The following is an 11,811-nucleotide window of genomic DNA, read 5'->3' as shown; positions in this document are numbered from 1 at the left end:
TCAAATTCGAACCCACTTTGGTTGTTGGCAAGCCCAAGCTTTTAGCATCACACCACGAAACAGCTCGTGGAGTACATTACCATGATACCCTATTACCAGTCTAGTTTTCAGTTTTTGGTCCCAGACATACAGCACTTGAGCTTATTCAGCACACCTGCATACAGGTAAATACTGGTTCGCAATGGCAGTCGCAGTGGGCAGGTTTGGCAGGTTTGTCCAGTGTAGGGTTACCACAAAGCTTACCATGCTCAAATAATATTTGCTATAAAATGGCCCCAAGCTACATGTCCAAGCCTGGGATGAAAAGTTGTATAACAGTATGATAAAAAAAATTTATATTACATTAGTCATGCAGAAGCTAACTCATCACAAAGAATAGAAGTCATCCTTGTAACTGTCTGACTAACTGGCAACTCCAGAAACATATACTGGGAGAAGTTTATGCAAGGAAGAAGTAATTTAGCCTCACCAATCAGTTTGATACAAACACTTCGAGGAGAAAATTAGAGCAGATATTCATTGCTGAGGAATACGGTTGCATTTGAGATCTGAACGTGTTTGCTGGAGCAGTATTTCTTCAATAGCATCCACAAAGTCTGAAAGATTGTGCCGCACATTCACATCTAGGGAGTTCACCAGTTCCTACAAATAAATTTTAGAATCATATAGACGACCAACAAAACCTATGACAAAAAGTTAAGCCGAATATCCAAGTGAAAACAGCGTTAGAAGCAGCAGTTCTCTTATCTGCCGCATAAAAAAGGGCGAAAGCCTGTGTTGAAGGCTTTTGCACAAGCAGACTCCGAGAGGCAATTTTTGTTGGGAGGCTGTTTCAGATCAATTGATCATTGTGCCAAGGCTCGCCCTTTAGCAACAAAAACAGCTTTGGCCATTTAACGTAACTACCTTCCATAAGGCATGAACGGGATTTGACCGGACAGTCATATGGATCCAAAACACATTTAGTTGGGATACCCAGGCTTATTGTTGTTGTTGATCAAATGGCTGTTTCGGATCAATTGATCGTCTGTGCCAAGGCTCGCCTTTTAGCAACAAAAACTACTGGCCATTTCAGGAGATTACCTGTACATAAGGCTATCAACTGGATTCACAGCCATATGGATCCAAAATTTATTTTCTCCCAATCCAGTAGAGTGATTGTGCTTGATCAAATGGCTTTTGGATTTGAGTTGGAATTTTTTAACTCCAACTACTCTATCAGGAGATTCTGTACATACTATCAACTGGAACAGCCAGGGATTTTATTTTTAATCAAGGGTGATTTTACTACTTGTATGTTCCAATGTTCTTCAAACTTCTCCTTGTCCATTTATGTTCTTCCTATAAAATGTCTAATGAATTATAATCCTTCCCTCACATCCTCTTTCATGTGATTTTACTACTTGTATGTTCCAATGTTCTTCAAACTTCTCCTTGTCCATTTATGTTCTTCCTATAAAATGTCTAATGAATTATAATCCTTCCCTCACATCCTCTTTCATCATTCTTATCCTAAATCCAATTCCGAACCAAATTCTAGGACTAAAACAAACCATTTACTTCAAAACAACTAGCAGAGATGCAAGCAACTCATCCAAGTTCAGCACACAAATCACAGAGATTTCTGAACATTTCCAGTCTTCACATTTGGTGCATTGTTCTTTCCATGCTATTTTAGATATATTAAAAAAAAAAAATTCTATTGTCCTTTTGATTGCCTTCTGCCTTAAAAGTTATTCAATGAAGGGAGAAAAAGGATTTTCTAAATAATTTAAAATGAGAAAATAACTCTGACCCTCCCCTTCCTTTCTAACAAAATACCTTGAACCTCCCATATGTTTCTTACAATTACTAACATGCAGTTTACAATTTATTCATACTAAGAAGGATGGTAGAAATGGCAATATAAAAACATAAATATTACAAAGGATATATGGGAAGGTGGTAGACAATAAGGCACTACTTACTCCAATGAGGTCTTTTTTTCTTTTTCTTTTTCTGTAGAATCAATTTTAAGGATGCTGGAAGAGGTTAAATAAGAATGACAATAAACACAGGTCTAAGACTAACACAACTCACCTCAACTGTGCAGAGAAAGCTTAACGAAATTCCCTCTGAATTATTATCTGAGCTCCTGAGGGATGTCAGCTTTAATGGCAAACTTGACAATGGCCAACCTAGGGAAATTTTTATGAAAGCATCTATTCCGCCAACCATATGAGCTCTTACTGTGTCATCTTTATCGGAATATTCAAAGGAGTATCTGCAATAGGCGCTGTTGTTGAGTTCAAAAGCTTAAGATGCATCAACTAGCAATACAGATAATTTCAAGTATGACAATTTTCTTACCAGAAAAATTACAAATTTGATTATACTAAATAAAAGATCGTCATTTATGAGAAAAAGTTATTTTAGTGAAAGCAGAAAAGAACCAGGCTCTTCATGTTCTGGTCTAAATTATCAGATCGTGCTGGACATCTAGATAACAAGCAAAATATCCACAGATGGGGTTCACAAACAGATGATCAAGGTCATCTAATTTATTAGTTGGACCCACAAGGCCACAAATCCCAATAAATAGAAGATGCTGGAGAACCTGACACAAGTATATTATTGCTATTTAGAATATGTACTATAATGCATGATCAATACCGCTGGAATAACTGAACAATGTCTCAAAGCCATAATTCACCCACTATCATAATTAATTAAAACTGAACTGATTTAGAGTCAATTTTTTTTTTTAAATTTTATGCACATTGATTGATTAGGTTTTATATAGAAAAATACTAAATTGTTTCCCCTTATAATAGTCAAATAAAAGTGTACTTTTATCACAACAACCAAAACATATTGAATTTTATGACTAAGAATACAATGTGACGAAGAATTCTAACCTTTTATTTTCTGCTGACATGGCATATGTATTTTTATTATAATGCCCAAACTAGCCTAACTATTACAATTAATGCAGGGATATGTACTAATACCCTGGAATTTGGTGAAATTATTGATTGACCCCTTTACTTTGGAGAATTACTAGCCTGTCTATCAAGTGATGACATGGCTTAGGGGAATTTTCTTAAATAATCCGCTTATCATGTAAATAACCCTTTATCCTCTCCTTTCTTGCACCAGTGTTGGAACTAGAGGTAACAAAGATTCCCCATCAATGTCCAACTTCTACTTCCTCTTCTTGCAACCACTGCTCCACTGCAACCCAACTTGATCCCTACCCCTGCCACCAAGCTCTGATTTTGTTTTGGTAAATAAAATTTTTTTTTTTTGGGGGGGGGGGGGGGGGGGTAGGTATTTCAAGGATTTAATGTAAGGATAGTTTAATCCAACCCATATCGTGATGCTGCTCCAGAGTATCTTCACTAGTACAGCATTGCTAATTTTACTGCTATCTACCGTATAGAAGAAAGGAGCTTACCAGTTGCCAATACATTTAAATGAGGGAAACGGAAATGAATTATTGCTCCAAACTGAAAATTGAAGAGACATCATGACTGGCTAAATTGTAGATAAATGGAATCAATACAAGTTTCCAACAGATGAGACACCAGTGCTGAACTAAGCTTCATCTCTTTTATCTGCTAGTTTTTATGGATTGCAAGAAATGATTTCACTTTCTTAAGAAGGGACTAGTCTCAAATGGAGGTAGCAGCTGCAGTGCAGAAGGCATCTGATGGATTCTGGTAAACCTCTCTGTCTCCTAAGAGTCATAACAGCCTACCTGTCAAAGTTAGTCCAAACCCACTCCCCCCCCCCCCCAAACTCTCTGAATATTGTACAGATAAATTTTGATGCAACCTGTCCCAAAGAATCCCAGGGTAGAGATAGATGTATGGATGTGGTATTCCATGAACATTAAGGGCGACATGGTGGGAGATATCGCGAGATATCTCGCCGAGATCTCGCGAGATATCTCGCCTTTTTAGAAAGGCGAGACGAGATCTCTGGCGAGATCTGCGAGATTGCAGATCTCGCTCGAGATCTCGCCCATCTCGCGAGATCTCGCCAATATCTCGGCGAGATCTCGCCAACGGGAGGATTTTTCACACTTTAGGGGCTTTTTAAAGCCCCTATCTCGCTCGAGAGAGGCATCTCTCGCCTCTCTCTCTCCTCTAACTCGCTGGAAGCCCATATTTGGCCGGAATTTGGCCGGAATTTGTTGGGGATTCAACATAGCAACATCATCAACTCATCTACAACAACAAATTGAAGCATATTTGTAGTGATTCAAGCATATTTCAAGGGATCTTCAAGAAATGTAAGATTTTCCCCCAAATTTGATTTTTTTCAAATACAAGGTTCTACAATGATTGTATGAGTGTGATATAAATATATGTTGATGTTCAAGCTTAGATCTACACTTTCATGGAAAAAAAATTTAATTTTCTGTTAATTATTTTTTTTTTTGAATTTTCGTATTTAAAAAATATATTATCTAAAAAATTAAAATTAAAGATTATAAATAAATACTTATGATATGAATGTGATTATTATTTATGTTAAACTACATTTAGAGGGCTACAATCTCATGTATTAATATTTTGATTATCATGCTTGCTGTATTTTTTTTATTTAAATAATTAAATAAAATAATTATGAAAAATAATATTTTATTAAAAAATTATCTGTTTTTTTTTTTAAAATGATGCTTATATTATGTAGTTTATTTTAAAAATACAAACATGTCTTATTGAGCATTGTATATATGTTATCTTAGAACAAAGTGTGTGTTTTGTTGTTTTATAAATTATTTTTACATAAAATAATTATAAAAAATAATATGTTATTAAAAATTTATCTGTTTTTTTTTTTTAAAATGATGCTCATATTATGTAGTTTATTTTAAAAATACTAACATGTTTGTTTGAGCAGTGTATATATGTTATCTTAGAACAAAGTGTGTGTTTTGTTGTTTTATAAATTGTTTTTACATGTTTTTATGTATCTAAAAATTATTCTAATGATTATTTGGGAATATTCATGATTCATGTATGTATTTCAGACTTTCAGTGCTGCACATTTGAATCTTAAATGGCAACTAGTGGGAGTGGCGGCACTGGTAGTGGGACTCAGGACATTGCTTGGCAACATGGGGATCCACCGATCTGACGAAGAAGAAATCCCGATGCAAGTATTGCCTCAAGACTTTGAATTCTGGTGGTTCAACCAGATTAAAGCAACATTTGGCTGGTGGTTATAAAGATGTTGCCAAGTGTCCCAGGGTTCCTTATGAAGTCCAAAAAACAATTGCAGCAACTTTAAGGGGAGGGAAACAAAAAAAGGAAGAGATGGCACAAAAGCAAAGGGAATTTGAGGATATAGTGCTATCTAGACCTACTCTTGATGTTGATGAGGAATCAAGCGATGATGAAGAGAGGAGGAGGGTTATGGGTGTTGAGTCACGAGCCGAATGGAGACAGATGAAGGCTGCAATGGAAGCTAGCAGACAGTCCTTACATGCTGATAGTGTGAGGCAATATGAACAAACAAGGGGAGCAGGTGGTTCGTGGTCAGGGGCATCCATGCCACCTAGACATAGTTTTCAGGGAACTGAGACTGAGAGGACCGAAAGGAGGAGGAGGAAGACTACACATTATGATTCCACATTTGACCAAGACCCCTCCCTCTTCAACCAACAAGACATCTATCAAAGAAGCATTCCCTATATGTTTCTTTGGAGGTAGAGAAGGCGGTAGGGGAGGAGGAAGCTAGGTTATCAATCAGCAAATTCATGCTCTATAACAACATTGCACCCAATGTAGCCAAAACACCATACTATCGGGGGATGATCAATGCGAGTTGCTAGGGCAGGTGTAGGGGTTAAAGGCCCAACAGCTTGGGAAGTAATGAATAAATATTTACCCAAGGTAAAGCGGGAGGTGGATGAATACATTGAATCATTAAAAGAACAATGGAGTACATATGGTGTTACTTGTGATGGGTGATGGATGGACTGGTCCTACTAGACAGTCCATCATTAATTTCATGGTGAGCTGCAATGGAAAGACATCCTTCCTCAAGTCAGTGGATGCCTCAGATAAGATCAAAGATGCTGACTACCTTTACAAGCTTCTTAGGGAGGTGGTACTCGAGGTAGGGCCAAAGAATGTGGTCCAAATTGTCACGAGATAATGGTGCAAACTTCAAAAAAGCTGGTGAAATGTTGATGAGGAAGAAGAGCAGCAGGATCCACCTCTTTTGGACACCATGTGCTGCTCATTCGATTGATCTTATGTTGAAGGACTTGGGGAAAAGAAAGTCAATCGGTACTGTGGTTGAGAGGGCTAGAAGGGTAAGTAATTTTATTTATAACCATGGTTATGTGCTGAAGATGATGAGGAACCACTGTAAGGGTGATCTAGTCAGACATGGATTGACTAGATTCGCCACCAACTATGTAGCTCTGAAAAGCTTCCAGAAGAAAGTGGTGGGTCTTCGGCACATGTTTGCAAGTGAGGAGTGGTTTGGTTGGCGTGGATCTAGCCATCCTGATGCAGTACTAGCCCAACAAACCATTGCTGATGATTCCTTTTGGAGGCAGCTGAATAGGACAATGGGCATTATAGAGCCTATTGTGTTTGTTTTAAGGATGGTGGATTCGGAGAAGAAGCCCACAATGCCCCACATATATGCTGCCCTCCAGCAAATGGAAGAGTTGGTTAGAGCTGCTGCCCCTAGCACCTTCAAATCCTACGAGAGGATCATCGATAATAGATGGGAGATGCACTTGATGCATCCTTTGCACTTGGCTGGTGAGTCACTTTTAAGTCTTTAAGTTTTTGTTGTATACTTTAATTTAAATTCTTTATTTGTTATAACTTATAACTTATAATTTATAAACAAGTAAGTTAGTAAACAACCAAATCACTAAGTCATTAACCAAATTTTTTATTTCCACAATGCAAGCTTACTACCTCAACCCAAAGTACCATTACAAGAATGATCTGGGGCTTGATGTAAAGTTGATGACTGCGGTGCAAGAGGTGGTGGAGAAGCTTGTGTCAAATCCCATCATGCAAGGGACAATTAATGGAGAGGTGAGAACTTATTCAATTGTTTCTTCAACTTCTTGCATTAGTGCATTAGCCATTAAGCATATACATGATAATAGTATAATACAATAATTGAAGAATTGATGAATTGGTGTACGAGATCGGGGAGTTCGGGGATGCCTTTGGGAGTTTTGGAAAGCCTCTGCGGTTGCAACTAGGAAAAAAACTGATCCTGGTAAATAGTTTACTACTCTATAAGTCATTAAGTCTATAAGTCTATAGACTATAAGTCTATAACTTTATAAATGATAAGCGATAAGTTATATAAATATAAAGATTTGCTTGCCTAATGCATTCTTATTTTTGGTTATGCGGTGATTTGGTGGTTTCTATATGGAATTAGTGCGCCAAATCTCGGGGACATAGCAATTAAAGTACTCTCACGGACTTGCTCATCCTCCGGTTGCGAGAGGAACTGGAGCACCTTCTCGCTCATCCATAGTAAGGTACGGAACAGTTGGGGAGTAAGAGGCTCGAGAACTTGGTGTATGTGCATTACAACATGAGATTGAGAGTAGGGCACATACAAGATAATATAGATGACGACAATCGTGAACCGATTGAGTTGGCGATATATTCCACGAGCCCCCGCGAGAAGATGAGGAAGATGATGTCATATATCAGTGGGTTAGGGATCGAGGTGGCCCACTGCTGGATGGGCCAGAAGGGCAGCCTGATCCTACCATTGCTGCTGTTGTGGGCCCAGATCTTGTGGTCGAGCACCTATCTTCCGATGAGGGTCGGCTGCTTTGTAGCGGCATCGAAGGATCAGCTGTACCATTTGTGGAGCCCACGGTCGACTTCAAACATCCGAGGTGACAACTAGTAGTGGGGATTCAGATGATGATGCCGATGATACCACTCATACCAGACGGCCAAGTGGCCCAAATCAGACATCGAGTTCGAGTCATGGAGGCGATCGGGCTGGTCGTGTTTACGGTGGAAGTCGGCGTCAACAAAGGGAGTCACACGACTCACCTCCACCGAGTCCGAGTCATCCGACACATGTGAACCACGGTTCCCTATCTCTCGGACTTATAGTAGGAGTCGGAAGAGCAGATCAAAGCAAGGGCAGGGGCAACCGAATGATGATGCGAGCATGCATGATCTTGAATTGAACATGGGAAGCATGAGCCTAGATCAGAGTGATTCACAACAGCAGAGCCTGTCATCGGGGTACCAATATGGGGATCACAGCACCGGGTCAGATTACAGTGGGTATTCTTCTTATGGAGGTCATACTATTCCTCAAGACCCTTCACCTGGAGAGTATGCATATGGGAGTGAAGGTGGGTTGTTAAATGAGTGGTTTAGAAACCCGTACCCAAATACTCAACAACTATATGAACAACAACAACAACAATGGCTCTTTCACCCACCCATGATTGACGGTTATCCCAGACTGCTATTCCTCCAGTATTCTGACATGCAAACATATAATGATCATATAAACCGATATGTGACATACTTCAGTGATCAATTGACTTGGGAGTCATATGTGGCCACCGTTCAGAATCAATTGATGCGGAATGTTGAGTGATACTCTTAGTCTTGTAACTTGTAAGTTGTAAGTTGTAAGTTGTAATCTTCTTAATTCTTATGGAGTTATGGTTGTAAAATTTTGAAGACATTTAAGTGTTTAACAATTTATTACTTTGAATCTTTGATAGTTTGAAGTTTGAACTTTGATCACTTGTTGACTTGATTCTTGAATACTTGATGTGTAATGTTATTATATATTTGTATTTGATACTTGATGGTTGATAAATGATAACTCATTAACTTGAAGTCTTGAATTACTTGATATCTTTACATAATTACATTACATGTTGTCTATTCTCTAAGACTCTAACTTTGCATTACACAGAATTTCGGTTTTACACATAGGGTCGATGTAGGAGACATAGTTAGGGTTATTTTCTCACAAATCTAAGGCCACCAATGTGTTCAAAAGGCCTTAAATAGGCTAAGTACCAAGTTTCAGCCCAACCAGAGCCCTAAAACTCACCGAGATGGGCTACCGAGACTACCGCCAATTTTCTGGCATATCTCGACCGAGATCTCGCCATCTCGGTCGAGATCTCGGTATTTCTGGGTGGCGAGATCTCGCTCGAGAGCGAGATCTCCCACCATGAAGGGCGTCAATTGACATTACCTTAAACAAGTACACTCACAAATGCATGCATTGGAAGGAGAAGCATGTGCTACGTGAGTGGTATTTTGGAAGCACTAAAGAAGAATGCTTCCTAAGACATTTGTTCAGTTGGATTTCACCCTTCATACTTCTGCTAAAAAAAATCAACACTAGAATCAACTTACATCACTGAGGTCATTTTACACATTTGACAGCATACTCTTCAGGTGTTAAGGCCAGCAACAAATGAGTGCCATGATTACCCAATGTCTAGATTCTCAAACAGCTGAGATCAAATGAGCGATGAATTTATTTTACAGGTTGTGAGTCTATTTGGGCTTGCTTGAATGATGAGACAATGGGTTAGGTGGATTTGAGATGGTAGATGACTAAAGGGTACAGATGGAATTTTCATTTTTAGTGCATTAGAGTTGGCAGGTATGAATGACTTCTGACACTAAAAACTAACAGCAAATTAACACCATTAGTTAGAGGGGGTCCATTAGTAATTTTAAGAAGTGAAAGGGGTCAAAAATAGTAACTAAACCAAAGTTCAAGGGGTATCAGTAGTTATTCCTATTGTATAGTTTATTAGATTGGGAGGCTATAAATGACCTCTCAAATTCGTTTGTTACAAGGAATCTATTTGTAATTTTGAAAAATGAAGGTGGTCCAAGTAATTTCTTGAAAGTTCAGGGTGTATTAATAATTATCCCAAAATAAAATAATGCTTAGATTCCATAGCTGGTACAAATACCCAGCATTCTTGGTAGAGGAATCATTCATATCCTTTAGAAAAATAAATGGTTAACCTATAAATTTGGCTGGATACTTACCAACATCTGTATCATTTCTATATGAACGAGACATGTACTTTTCATACTAGTAAATAGTGTATGGATATATGTGTGTGTGTATATATACATATATATTTTATACAATAGAACTGATTTGATTAACCAACGGGGGTTGGTCCAAGTGGTAAGCAGCTTGGTCCGCTTAAGCAAGGTTCCGGTATCGAAACCTTGTGGATGCAAAAATTCCCCGTTGGGAAACTCACCCACCACAGCCAGGTGTGCGACCCGGGTCGAACACCGGCTTAGTCAAGGCAAAGCCTTGGAAACCGGGGTTGGCAACCAAAAAAAAAAAAAAAAGAACTGATTTGATTAGAATAATGGATGAAGTAGGAATATTTGGTAATTCCAAATTGGATTTCGATAGACATTCTATCTATCCCCTAGGACCAAAAATACTGAATAATGAAAATGAATAGGAGTATATTCTGTAGCATAGTTCAAATTTCGGTCGAAACCACCAAATTTTAGATATTTTGCCAACAAGATGAAACTTGGATGGTGAAATATTCTCCCCATGTTTTGAGCCATCTCAGTCAAAATCTCAACCGTCTCTACAGTTTCAACCATTTTGGATCATCTTCTTAGTTACACAATTTCAGTATCACTTCTTCAGTTTTGAAAATTTTGACCTAAGATCCAACATTTTGGCTTCAAATCCCTATACTCCTTTAGTCTTTAGTCAACAAACATCTATTTTGCAAGATTGTTGGGGATTAAACACACATTGAAGTTAAGTATTATTCATCCCAAAATTTTGATATCTTGATAGTTGATGCATCAAAAATGTTTGTTTGTTTGTTTTTTTGTTTTTTTTTTTTTTTTTTTTCTTCAATCAAGTATATATTCAGTTTAAGGGCAACCTATGAACTTATGTTCATGGAGTGCTATTATAATTTTTTTTTTTGGGTTTCAAAAATCAATTTCTATACAACGTATTTTGGAAAGAAAAAAAAAATAGTATACATGATAGATGACATTGAATCTAATATATGTGAGACACCATTTCTTAGGACCCCAGATTCAGCAAAACAACTTGACAGTAATAATGGAGATAGTGAGAGAAATATACTTTATTAATTGATAAACTCCAGAACTCAGAATAACACAGCAGCAGGCATTCCAACAGCTACTTGAGAGCAATAGCCATCACCCCAATATTCCCTTATGATAAAAAAACTGTCCTAACCTACCACCCTGCCCAATACTCATAGTAGATAGTTCCCTAAATTAACCCCTTGACAAATCTATCCCCAAATCTCTCTTATTCAATAGTAAATATTCTTCAAGTCATTCTTTATTTAGCAAACTCCTTCTCAGGTCTATATCTGATTTCTTTCCCTAACTGCTGCTAGCCAAATCCAGCACTCTTCTTGTGCTTGCGAGAATGCACACGAGATATGACGGGCCTATCAACACTCCCCTTCAACAGTTTCACCTTGTCCTCAAGGTGAAAATCAGGAAATTGGTCATTTGCCTCGTCGTAGTCCTCCAAAGTATTGTCACATGGTGGCAGTCCTTTCCACTTAAGCCACACTTCTAACACCCCTTGAGGAGAGAAACGAATAGCCATCAATTCTTCAGGGATAAGCTGCATGTCCCCATCCTCCGCCAAACAAGATGGGAGTGGTTGGGGAGTAATATGCTGCCCGATAACTTTCTTCAATTGGGAGACATGAAACACAGGATGGACCTTCTAACCAACAGGTAAAAGTAGGCGATATGCTACTTGCCCCACTTGCTCAATAATCAG

The 11,811-nt window shown here is 38.3% G+C and overlaps 1 protein-coding gene across 3 annotated transcripts in view; it reads right to left on the bottom strand.

Annotated features, from left to right (window-relative positions):
* Positions 1 to 245: 245 nt before the first annotated feature.
* LOC149023092 (uncharacterized) overlaps positions 246 to 11,811 on the bottom strand; it is a 75,886-nt gene continuing 64,320 nt past the window's right edge. For 2 of the 3 annotated variants that reach the window (XM_089150941.1, XM_089150942.1), the window contains 2 exons: positions 2,080 to 2,263; positions 246 to 642 (listed from right to left, as the gene is read on the bottom strand). In XM_089150941.1, coding sequence (XP_089007067.1) covers positions 517 to 642; positions 2,080 to 2,263 — 310 coding nt within the window. In that variant the 3' untranslated portion in view covers positions 246 to 516. Of the gene's footprint in view, positions 643 to 2,079; positions 2,276 to 11,811 lie in introns of all 3 variants that reach the window. The other variant, XM_089150940.1, reaches the window with a different exon arrangement.

This window comes from Hakea prostrata, chromosome 3 (assembly GCF_041222555.1).
Source record: "Hakea prostrata isolate BN-2017 chromosome 3, UWA_Hpros_2, whole genome shotgun sequence".
In the NCBI taxonomy this organism is placed as follows: Eukaryota; Viridiplantae; Streptophyta; class Magnoliopsida; order Proteales; family Proteaceae; genus Hakea; species Hakea prostrata.
Note: the sequence above shows the minus strand (reverse complement) of the source record. Positions and strands in the feature narration are given on the sequence as shown.